Source organism: Balaenoptera physalus, assembly GCF_965194825.1.
Source record: "Balaenoptera physalus genome assembly, chromosome: 6".
Taxonomy (NCBI): Eukaryota; Metazoa; Chordata; class Mammalia; order Artiodactyla; family Balaenopteridae; genus Balaenoptera; species Balaenoptera physalus.
This window is the reverse complement of record NC_138885.1, coordinates 80,948,220-80,960,858: the sequence shown is the minus strand read 5'-3', so window position 1 is coordinate 80,960,858 and position 12,639 is coordinate 80,948,220. Positions and strand designations below refer to the sequence as shown.

The 12,639-nt window shown below is 36.2% G+C and overlaps 1 protein-coding gene across 1 annotated transcript in view; it reads right to left on the bottom strand.

The window, feature by feature from the left end:
- Positions 1–557: 557 nt before the first annotated feature.
- The window catches only part of COL3A1 (collagen type III alpha 1 chain), a 38,532-nt gene continuing 26,450 nt past the window's right edge, over positions 558–12,639 (bottom strand). The window contains exons 33-51 of the mRNA XM_082466960.1: positions 11,804–11,857; positions 11,656–11,709; positions 10,880–10,933; positions 10,051–10,158; positions 9,548–9,601; positions 9,212–9,265; positions 8,855–9,016; positions 8,631–8,738; positions 7,564–7,671; positions 6,815–6,868; positions 6,619–6,726; positions 6,085–6,138; positions 5,593–5,700; positions 5,243–5,296; positions 5,039–5,146; positions 3,877–4,171; positions 3,082–3,269; positions 2,458–2,700; positions 558–1,695 (exon numbers count right to left, since the gene is read on the bottom strand). Coding sequence (XP_082323086.1) covers positions 1,549–1,695; positions 2,458–2,700; positions 3,082–3,269; positions 3,877–4,171; positions 5,039–5,146; positions 5,243–5,296; positions 5,593–5,700; positions 6,085–6,138; positions 6,619–6,726; positions 6,815–6,868; positions 7,564–7,671; positions 8,631–8,738; positions 8,855–9,016; positions 9,212–9,265; positions 9,548–9,601; positions 10,051–10,158; positions 10,880–10,933; positions 11,656–11,709; positions 11,804–11,857 — 2,115 coding nt within the window. The 3' untranslated portion in view covers positions 558–1,548. The remainder of the gene's footprint in view (positions 1,696–2,457; positions 2,701–3,081; positions 3,270–3,876; positions 4,172–5,038; positions 5,147–5,242; positions 5,297–5,592; positions 5,701–6,084; positions 6,139–6,618; positions 6,727–6,814; positions 6,869–7,563; positions 7,672–8,630; positions 8,739–8,854; positions 9,017–9,211; positions 9,266–9,547; positions 9,602–10,050; positions 10,159–10,879; positions 10,934–11,655; positions 11,710–11,803; positions 11,858–12,639) is intronic.

The following is a 12,639-nucleotide window of genomic DNA, read 5'->3' as shown; positions in this document are numbered from 1 at the left end:
GGATTATTATTATTAATTATATAGAGTGAATACATTTCAAACTATAAAGTCAGGTATGCAAGACGATGCTATTTTCATTTGCAGTAACTAAAAGATTAATAACTTGTTGATGGAGAAGGGGCTGACTCAAGAGGGAAATGAGGCAGTGTTTAGAGGTGGTAGAAAAAGCCTAAGCTTGCAACTGTTCTTAATATTAATGTCTGTTTTGCCAGACCCTGCTTACTTCCTTCTAAATTACCAGCAATTTCCTCCCTGATTACTACCACTTTGGAGACTCCCTAATTTACTATGTTACTATTTCCAGGGATTGTGTCATATAGAAGCCCTCAGTTTTCAATATGCCCCAAGGAGTTCCACTAAATATGATCTAAAAATCTGCAAGATTCCCCATTGCGCATTATCTCTGTTCCCAGCATGAGTTATATCATCTCATATTCCTGAAAGTCATTGCATTATTAAGCCAGAGAGCTAGGATTCAATATGCTTTTTTCAAGAAAAATCACTAGATTGTAAACTTGCATTTTTTAAATCTATGAAAAGTTGACAAAAACCAGGAATGTTTATTATGATATTTTATTATGAGTGTCTGTAAGAAAAAAAAGATCAACAACCACATACAAGCTTACAAAGTTTAATTTCAACACATTCTCTGTTATTGTGACAAAAGCAGCCCCAAAATTTGTTTTTTGTTTTTGTTGTTGACTTTTACAGGTTGCAGAGAAAGAGTCCCCGGCAGTGACACACCAGGAAATCTTTTTGACCGGAGACATGTACAGATGGTGTGCATCTGTGTTTTGAACGTAAGGCAACAATTCTGACCTAGAGTTTTAAAAGTGAAAGTACATTAGCACCAGAACATGTGTCTTTAAAGCCTTGCCAAATATTGGTAATCTTGACCAGCAATGACAAGAAAAAGGAAAAGCACCTTTAAAAGCAGTTGATATTCAAGATTAAAATAATTATGGCTTCAAAAATATTTCTTTAAATTCTTGTACTACACTCTACTCTTTTTCTTTTAACCAATATTTTAGGAACTTAATCAGTGAAATTTATAAGTTTTGGTATTTTATACAATTTTTTTCATCTTATGGGGCTTATAGAATTCATCTGTGTTTCTGACCAGGTTGAGGTAGTTGAAACAGGAAGGTCTTTTCTAATTTCATGTTTGACTATTTCAGAAGAAAGGTTATCTTTTGGTGGTAAGCACTGTCATTGCTCTGCAAATGGGCTAGGATTCAAAGAATGTAACACAGTGTTATTAGAAGAGTGTTGAAGTTTATTTATTATAGCACCACTGAGACATTTTGAAATTGGAATTGGTAAAAAAATAGAACAAAAAGCATTTGAACTGTATTTGGTGTAACAGCAAAAAAAAAAAAAAAAAAAAAAAAAAAGTATTCTTTTTTGGTCAAATTACACTTTTTCCAAAAATTTTGGAAATAAATAACTTGAACTTAGTTGGTCACTTGTACTGGTTGACAAGATTAGAACAAGAGGAACACATATGGAGTGTGAAACTTTTTGCTGGGATTTCAGATAGAGTTTGGTTTATAAAAAGCAAACAGGGCCAACGTCCACACCAAATTCTTGATCAGGACCACCAATATCGAAGGGTGCAATATCTACAATAGGTAGTCTGACGGCCTTGCGTGTTCGATATTCGAAGACTGTTTTGCCCCATTCCCCAGTGTGTTTCTGTAAAAAAGAGCAAAAAAAAAAAAAAAAAAAAAAGTAAGTGATCATGACATTACAATTACTTAGACAGTTTCTGTGTTTGACGAAGTTAAAAAAAAAAAATTTTGTTGAAGGGAGTTGCCAACTTGCCATGTACATTATCTTCCATACATCTGAGACCTGCTCCAGTTCAAAGTGAGAATCCTCCCAGTTGATAAACCATATTGTTAACCAAAAGCCTTATAGGGCTTCAGGGTAAACCCAACAAGGAGATTGCCACAGGCCAGTCCATTCTCAGAAACCTTGGTTCTGGTCATTGTTACCAGGTATAGAGCTGGTTTACTAAGAAGTGGATAGGTCTCTCACATTGGAATCTGTTAATATTAGAAGTGAATTCTCCTTCTGTTCATAAATGATAATAACAAATGATTGATTTAAAGTTAACCTTTAAAATTAAAAAGAGATTTTAGATTGAGTCCGTATGATGGCAATTATGTAGAGTGGATAGTAACTGTCTAAATTATCTGGCAAAGTTTATATCATGGATTTAAATTTCAATTGCTTTCACATCAGCTGGTTTTCACCTGGAGGTTGAGAAGGTATGCTCATTTTTTGTGTGATTTAACCTTCCCTGGAATGAATCAGTAGATTCAATATAACTCACACCAAATGCCATCTTTTGTTCACCCTCATTATTTTTACTCCTTCTTTTCAAAGTAGCATGATTAAATGAGAAATGCTAAGCTCATTATGATGCATGCTTATAAAAATGCTGTTACTTACCGTGCAACCATCCTCCAGAACTGAGTAGGTGAATTTGCCATTTCCTTCAGCCTTGAATTCGCCTTCATTTGAGCCCATCAGCCTCAAGGCTTTCTTCACATTCCCACTGGCATGATCCATGTATGCAATGCTATTCTTGCAGTGATACGTGATGTTCTGGGAGGCCTGGCTGGAGAGAAGTCGGAGGAATGCCAGCTGGACATCGAGGACATCTTCAGGAAGTTCAGGATTGCCATAGCTAAACTGTGATAGGGAACAAATAAGGCTGGTCAAATATTTTAGCTGCAATTATACATAAGGGATTCATGCAGTGTAGTATGGTCATTGTAATATAAGTTGTTCATATATTTTATGTATGACTATGTCTTTATTGTATGTATAACATACAATGCTAGAGTAAAGAAGATCTTAAGAATTGAAGAAAAGTTGGTAACTTACAAAGAATAATTTAATCTAGTTTAGCTTTTGAGAGACAAGTTATAAAAGTAGTTACCTGAGTATATAAAATTTTTCACTTTTCTATTTATTAACTAAATTTGTTTTGTGATGAACAAATGGGAGGAACAAAACAGTCAGGTAAGTAGAGATGGATTAGTTAAAGACAAATGGTATATCTTTTCTTACCTGAAAACCACCATCCATGGATTCTCCAAACCAAACATGTTTCTTCTCAGCAGCAGAATTTGTCCACCAGTTCTTACGTGGAATAGTCAAAGGACTGGCATTTATGCACGTTTCCCCAGTTTCCATGTTACAGTATACTTTAATAGCGTCCATCTTGCAACCTTGGTTAGGATCAACCCAATATTCTCCTGAATAGTCACAAAAAGGACAATGGAATTGGTTATAATATCCAGTAATGGGATTTGGACCAAAATGATTTTGTAAGGCATTCATAATGTTGACTGCTAATGTATTTGTATTTTATGTATTTGTACTTTTATAGTGTAGCAGAATAGAGGAACTTTTAGATTGCTTCTTAATTTGAAAACATTGATAATTAGATTTATTGTAAAAATTGTTTCAATAAATAAATGTTGCAATAATTAAATTACAAATTATGTCTGCATCAAATTACAAACACAGTGATATACGTTGTTTATCACTCAAACAACTTTGTGATGATATGAAAAGACATGCCAAACTATAATTTGTATTAAAATTTCTGTAAAACTGTCTTTAGATTTTCCTACGTTTGGCATATTTTGAATTTACATTACAGTTTAAGTACACCTACAAAATTCATGTTGTCTTACTCAGAATATCAAGGAGTTTCAATTCAACTAACATTCTTTAAGTACTGTCTCTGCTATATAATGTTTTCTATTCCCAGTAAAATTTTCATTTCCCCTAAATTCTAATATAAGCAGTTTTCTCTGTTATCCTGTTGCCATGAGTGTGAAAGATTCCCCAGCGTACCACTCTTGAGTTCAGGATGGCAGAATTTCAGGTCTCTGCAGTTCCGAGCAGGGTTTTTACGAGAACCATCAGGACTAAGGAGGCTTTCTATTTGTCCATTGACTGATTTGAGTGAAGTCATAATCTCGTCGGTGTTGATTTTGTAATCCATTGGTTCATCTCCATAATATGGGGCAAAACCCCCAGATTTTTCACCTCCAATGCCAGCGATGGCAGAAACCCCACCACCACAGCATGGACCAGGGGCACCAGGGGGCCCAGGAGGGCCTGGTTGTCCTGGGTGGCCTGGGGAGCCCTAGGAAGGGTAAGAGCATACATCACTGAGGGGCACTTGTTCGGTATCCACTGAAAAAAATATGTTGCTAGCCCCCCAAAATGCATTCCAAACAATTGATATATTGTGTCATAGTAATTGTTTCAGTAAAAGTTTATTTGGGTTGTTTTGTGATCAAATATTAACCAATTTATAACTATAATTCATTGTTATGACACTTAGCGTGTTCCAGTGTGTAAGAAGAATTGGTGTTGGAACACACATTTTACTCTCTTGTGTTTCCTTCTGTATAAATGATGTAAGCAATTCTAATGCTGCCATGACAGAGGGGTTATGATCAGGAAACTTAGATTCTGATCCCAACTTTGGAATCTAACTTTGTGTTTTGGGGCTAACCACTTAACTTATTTGTGTTTTAATTGTGTAACTTGTGGGGATAATAGCTTTTCTTCTGTTTACTCCAAAAGTGTGGGATAGGAATGTATTAGGAATGATGATATCAGTAGCAAAACAGGAGACATGGAAGCCGTTTGAGAAGTGGAATGTACTTTATACTTGTAAATCATTAAGATTATCATAATTGTGAGATCTCTAATATGAGATCAGCTCTGGCAGAGTTCATCTTATTAATTGGGCTATGTCTTTATTCTGATATAACTGTTACCTGATAAACTGTAAGAAAGGTTTTTTTCTCCCTGTCATTATAGTGTGATGAGAAAGTCTTCATGTGGTGGAGAATGTCTTAAAGCCATTGTTCAGGTCCTAAATTAGGTTTGGTAGTTGCATTGTGTTTAACTCACTATCTCAGTTTTAAAATATTGTAAAGTGTTTCTGAAAATGTGAAAATTAAAGCAAATTAAATACACATATTTATAAGTGATATCTTACCTCAGATCCTCTTTCGCCTCTGTTACCTCGAGGCCCTGGTGGTCCGATGGGACCAGGGTGTCCACTTGTTCCATCTTTGCCAGGGGGCCCACTGGGTCCAACAGGTCCCTAAGAAATTATCATGATATCACAATGCTAGAATATTTTCCTGCAGTGCTAACATTTTAAAATATGGACCTTCCAATATCTTTCTGTGGTACGTACTCTGGGGCCTGCAGGTCCTGGACTACCGACTGCACCTTGGTGACCAGAGGGACCCTGAAAGGAAAGGAAGGTGAATATGAGTGAAGACTTTAAAAAGGCTTAGGAAACTGTATGTTCAAGATCAGATCAAGAAACATAGGGATCATGATAAAATATGATTTCCTTTTCCTTTAATATCCCCATTGTCTCATGCCAACTACTATTTCAAATAAGCCCTCAAATCCATTTCTAATCTCTTTTAGCATAGACTTTCACAGATGAACATTTTTCTATCATTGGTCTCTAAGATTTGCCTATCTCATTAGTTAAAATGCACTGAGGGGATTTTCTAACAAAATGGGTACACTTACCGGGGAACCTGGGGCACCTGGGTTACCAGGGAATCCGCGATGTCCTTTGATGCCGTTAGTACCACGTTCACCCGTTTCACCTTTGTCACCACGTGGGCCTTGGGGACCCTTCACAAACACATTTCGAGTTAAGGTCATACACACATACACATTGGAAAAACAAAATAGGATTTATAACAATTAAGTCCATTTTATAACATTTTACAAGCTAGAAATCTCATCAACAAACACTGCATACTTGGAATGATAAAGATTGTTCTTGTGGTTGTTTTGATCTTGGACTGAGAATTGTATGGAGCCCCAATAATTGATGTGTAATCTCATAGCCCCAAGGAACTTTTAGATCCTAAATTGCTTTCTATATCATCAAAGGAAAGTTTAAATTTGGTTCCATAGTTATGTATTTAGTCATCCTTTTTTGCTGAGCATGCCAGAAAATAGAATATTTCCTACATTGTAGAACTAGTTAAAAAAAAAAAAAAAAAGACTTACAGGAGGACCTCTTGAACCAACAGGACCTGGGGCACCAGAAGGACCAGCAGGGCCCTAAAATAAAAATAAACAAATGAACATGCACAGGGAAGTGTTTATTTATTGATACAGTTTTGTTTTACTTAAACGTTAATAATTTCATTGTGAGGGAATAATGATATGTTTGCTATTATTGAAAGTTAGTATTATTTTCTCCTTAAAAATCCTTTACCTGTTTACTGCTTTACCAGGGTGTCTGAATAGGAAAGCTCAGAAAACCCTGTTAATTCAACCTTATATTGACCAAGTGGATATACACTTGGCGTGATTAATACCATTTTGAATTTTAATAATGAATTCTTCATTGACTACTGCCAGAAATTCTCATATATCTTTATTACCACAGTTGCCTAAGGACTGACTAGCATACAAAACTGTGAAACAATTGAGAGTAGATCTTTTGGTTGGCAGATATGACATTCTATTTTCTACCTACTGAGCTCCTTATTGATGAAAATAGATAAGTAGGGAAAGATGAAGTTCATGAGAACTCACAGTTTCTCCTCTGTCACCACTCTTTCCAGCTGCACCGACAGGGCCAGGCGGGCCTGGATGACCAGGAGCACCAGGGGGGCCAGGAGAGCCATTTTCACCACGGTCACCCTGTGGACAAGTTCACAGTTCCAAAATCGATCTGATCAGCAGCTATTGTTTTAATTACACAAACCTATTGTACATGTGCCTGTTATACCTTGCTACCAGGAGATCCATCTCGGCCTGGCAGACCATCTGATCCAGGGTTTCCCTGATTAAAGAAAAAAAAAAGAGGAAGAAATGAAATCAAATTCTTTGGAACCATTTAAATACCGTCTTTTAAATACCGTCTAAGCCATGCATTCTCAATGGGAAAAATATCATCCTAAAGAGGATAAAATTGGTTCTTGGGAGTGAAAAATCTTAGATATGACAATGGGTGTGGCCCTGCAAGGAGTGACAATACCTAAACAGATATGCAGTATATCTATGGTGCTAAAGTTTCACAGGGTGAGAGAGCAAGAAGTGACTAGGAAAAAAAGTCTAAAAAGGAGCCTTGGGGGAGAAATAATAAATAACATCTTGACACACCGTAATTTAAGCTGATAATGGAAATCTACAATTTAAGGAAAGACTAATCACAGATAACATGCAGAATATTTTTACCCAGAAGGAATGTTGTAAATTGGGGCTCTCCCTATCCCCAACTTTTTTCTTATTTAGCTAAAGATCATATTCTTTTCCATTAATGATCATTCATTGGGTAAATACTAAAGAACATGAACATTTAAGGCTATTCTAAGTTGTAATAGAAAGAATATCTACTACTAGAGAAAGAAGGAGAACTTTGGCTTGTGGCAATATTTATACTTTTAGACCCAAAGTAGGGCCCAATTTGACCCTTGCTTAAATAAATTATCAAATACTACCCGGCTTGTTGTGTATTTTCTAAGAACCAGTACTTACATCTCTTCCAGGTTCACCAGCTGCACCAGCCAGACCAGGAAGACCCTGGGCTCCAGGAGGACCACGTTCTCCATTGAGACCACTAGCTCCTGGTTTCCCATTTTCACCCTGTGTACAAAAGAATAAAATAAATTTGTGTTTTAACCTAAGAAATCAATTAATGTGATATTATCAGCTGTCTTTATTTCCCAATTTCTATAGAATTTGTTCCTAAAACTATCCCTGCCATAGGGGAAAAGCTTTGGGGAAGCAAGCTTCTTGTCTTTTCTAACTTGCCCAGTGAACCTGGATACCAAAAGGTTGAGTAATTACATTGAGTCTCATATTAGAATACATCCTAATATGAGGTACATAAATAGACATGGCTATTGTAAGAAAAATATAATGATGAGCCATCATGAAGCTATAGGTTTATGGTACCCAGTAGAATTAGGTTATATTGAACATTTGGCTCTATTTAAAGAATACATACATTTATTGGAAATGTTCATATAAATTGACTAGACTTAAATATTATATTGTAATTTCACTACAATCGTATATGACATTTAGTTTAAAGAGGTGCTCAAAGTGAAAAAAGGTGTGTCCTAATAAAATACGATTTTATTACCCTATTTGCTAAATAAATATTTAAGACGTTAAGCACTAGGATGTTATAGTAATATCAGTGAAAGAAAGTCAGGAGTATAAAATGAACTGAGTTGATGGATAATTGGTAGCAATTAAAGGCTTTCATAGGTCTATAACCTGACATTATTTCCTGCTTCAAGACTGACAGTCAGCAGACTGAAGAATGCTGACAAGTTTCCTAACAGGTATTTGAGATGACAAGATATTTTTCGGTGATATCAATCTATTTGTTTTGATGTTCAAGGCCAGTCTATTATGTGCATTGTTTTTGTGTTCCAGAGACTTTTAGTAATATGCATGCTTCCTGAAAATTTGAAAATATCAAGAATTTGCATCTAATTACAGGAAAACTTGATCATTACATACTTGCTATGTTTATGTGATGTCTGAAGACTATCAAAGGAAGCAAGAGTCCAGTGAAAGATAGCTATACTCACCTTGAGGCCCTGTGGGCCGGGGCTGCCCCTAATACCTGGAATGCCTGGTGGGCCTGCAAGACCTCGTGCTCCAGCAATCCCTGCAAGTCCCAGTGGGCCTGGAGCTCCCTGTTGTGACAGATAATGAAATCTTAGTTATTATTTATGTGACTATGTTTTCCTCTGTTGGATTTGTGATTGAAAATAAAACTACTGTCAATCAATAGAGCAAAGAAACCACTCACCGGAGGGCCCTGGGAGCCAGGTGGTCCCTTCTCACCCGGCTGGCCAGCATCACCCTTTGGTCCAGACACCCCAGGGCTGCCAGGAGCACCATTACTACCAGATGGACCTGTGGGGCCATCTTTGCCTGGAGGACCACTGGGGCCTGGGGGGCCTGGGTTACCCTACAAAGAAATGTTTGAAATTTGAATATTTTATAATGAACAAGTAATTTTTTTCCCCTCTTTTACCTACATTCAAATAATTTTATATGGGGTTTAATACAAAGAGAAGTAGCAATGGATAATTTTCTCACCCTATGTATATATGAATGCTCTTTATGGAATATATGGTTAAAAAATACTTTAAAAGGTTCTTACATTATTGCCAGGAGGACCAGGAAGACCACGACCACCAGGGAAGCCAGCAGCACCCTGTGAAATTATAAATATATTTTTGATGTCAAAAATCAAGGAAAACAAATAATTAACCACTAAAAACAAATATAAATTGTAAGAAATGTGGTAGGACCTGCATTCTACTCTGGGATCACTTATGGTTTGTTTTTTCCTCTTGGAATGTACATATAACTCACATATGAATGAGTGATTATAATTTTATACTCTCTTTAGGAATCTAGTGCTTTCAAAGCAGTTTTTATACAGATTGATATTACTTAATGCTTTTCAATAATAGTTAAGAGGATCATTACTTACAGGACCACCAGGACTGCCACGTTCGCCTTTGACACCTGGGGGACCAGGGGAACCCTATATGGAAGGGAGATGGAAATGGTTTATAAGAATAGCACCAAAATCAAAATTTGGGAAAAGCATTAAGCCTTTGAAAGTCAGTAACTCTACTTATCATGATAATCATCTTGTAATACATACAATCATTATGTTGTACATCTTAAACTTATACAATACAATGTTATATGTCAATTATATCTCAGTAGAACTGGGGGAAAAACATTACTACAGAAATGAGAAGCTACATCAAGAAAAACAAAAACAAAACCAGTAACTCTATGAGGACATTAAAATAACTTGACTGAGGTCATATCTAGATTGTTGGAGTCAAGCGTCAAACTCAGAACTGTATTCCTAGGAAAACTGTACCCTTGTCACCATGACAAGCTCTCTCAGTATGAAATATTGAAGTATCGACAAACCTAAGTGCTTTCCATTAGAAGGCTTAGAGAAAGAGAAATACTTACGGAAGGCCCAGCACTTCCGGGGGGCCCTGCGACTCCAGGAGGGCCTCCTTCACCTTTCTCACCAGGAGCACCTCTTTCACCTTTACCACCAGGCTCACCGTTCTGGCCCTGCATTCAGAAACAAAAACAGCCCGTGAGCTTACATCTTTCACAATACAATGGGCTTGTCCTTATTTTCCTTCAGAAAATAGAATTCTTCAGGTGGAGAGCTATTGAAATAAAATTGGAAGAGAAGAGTCTTTGAAGACATGGAAGAAACAAAGACAATGAAAATGTTTCCATGACAGGGACTTCCCTGGTGGTCCAGTGGTTAAGACTCCGAGCTTCCACTGGTTGGGGAACTAAGATCCCGCATGCCCCATTATGTGGCCCCCCCAAAAAGAGTTTCTATGATAAAAGAAAATTATCAAGAAAGTGGTAAGATGTACATTCTTTGTCATAAAGGAGAACCTCTCTCCGAGGATTGTGCATCTCAAAACAATCACCAGTGAATGCATTTGAGAAAGATGGGGCTTAGAGCAAATTTTAATTAGTACCATCTAATAATGGAAGAACCTTTCAAATTTTCAGAGTGCTTTAAGTCTAGGGGATCATGTTAGCCTCATTAACCTGGCATAAAGACAGGCCAGGTGTTTTTATCTCCATCTTTTAAACAGTAAGAATAGAGATAATGTGTAAAAAAAAAAAAAGGAGGTGGATAAATGAAACCCCATAAGGAATGAGTGGTTGAGATAGATTAGAATTCAGACTTGACTTATACTTCTGCTATTTTTCAGCGAGATAGTGATGCTGGGCTGTGTGATATGTATGTTTTAATGTTCATACTTACAGGAGCACCAGGAAAGCCGGCAGGTCCTGGTGGCCCATGTTCACCTCTCTCACCCTTAAGTGAAAATATACTCATTAGTCACAGTGAAGACATCTTCCCATTGGGATCACACGTCATCCTCTGTATCATCTTATCTTTCCTTTAAGCTAAGAAAAGATAGTATTAGTGTGCAAAGCTAACTAACGTAGCTTAACCTCTGAAGACTTTTCCATTTCTCAATAAAATTCAAAGTAGACAACACCAGAACCATTGATTCCTTCTGCTTCTGACTGTGATATTATTTGCAAGGAAAATAATTTGAGAATTTTGAAGTGTTTAAAACACTTACTTGTATAACTTCTAAAAATGTAAGGATTTAAAAAAATAAAAATATGGTAAAAGTTTTGAGAAATCAATCATTAAATTAATTAATTAAAAACATTTACTAAGTATCTCTCCTGAGTCTGCAAACCCTGAAGGTAGAGAATTTTAGATCTAGAAGGAGGCTCAGGCAAAGATCCTATAGCTTTAAGAACTACTCATTTACAAATGCATATTACTTGTGCAATTTTTATATTTTTTCCAGAATTATTTAGGAAAGATGGCAAGATTTGAAATGGTCTCTTGTGAATTTTAGATTTAAGGACTTTAACCTTTCCTTGCATGTCATATGTTGCCTAAAGACAGTATCCCATCATTGAGACTCAGGGCCAGAAGCAGAATTGCTAAAGAGGGAAGCACAGGTAGCTGCTGCCTGTATGGGGTTAAAATTATGTTGAAATGTCTTAAACACTTACAGGGCCACCACGAGGACCAGCTATACCCGGAAGTCCAGGGGCACCACTTTCACCCTTAAAAACGAGAAAAATAATTTATATTGCCCTGCATCCAAACAACAATGACGACAAAAGACATTTTCTGTTTCTAAATAGTGTCAAGTGTTACCTTATCTCCAGGCTGACCAGCTGGGCCAGGGGGACCAATAGGACCAGTAGGACCCTAAAGAAAATAGAAATATACTTTAATTTCGAAGATAAAAAGCATCATTTTCCTTATTAATCAAAGAGCATATATAAGGACATACTGTTCATCTAATAAACTAGATAATATGATTGCTTTGATGGCTTGAATGATATGCTCTTCACTCAGTGTGTAAATACTGCAGAGTTTAGTAAATATAAGATTTCATGGATTATATAATTCAGTGGCAATTTATAGATTCATTTTTTCTTTCTATTGCAGAAGATAAATAAGATGTGATGTAAGATTTCACAGTCGTATCTTTTAGAATTAAAGTGCATTGCCTTATTCAATTGTATGATAATTCAAAATATTTCATTTAACCACTTAAAGTATTGTTACACATATTAAAGTTTTCAAATATTAAAGTTTTACTTATATTACATAAATAAAATATTAGATTAAAAAAATTTTATGATGGCTTACTCATCTAGTCTGTTAAAAATGAAGCATTTATGAATTTGTTTAAGGCAACTACAGTGAAGATAATGTCTATCTAATGGCTTAGTTATCATGTTTATTTGCTGCAGTCATATCTAGGTGTTTACTAATGCGAATAGAATTGATTGTAATGTGTTTTTCTTTCCATTTTTATTTTGAAATAGTTATATAGATTCACAGAAGTTTGCAAAGAAATATACAGGAGAATCCTGTGCATCTTTCTCCCAGCCTCCTTCAGGATTACATCTTACACAACTATGGTATAGTATCAAAACAAAGCAATTGACATTGGTACAACCCATAGAGCTTATTCAGTTCGC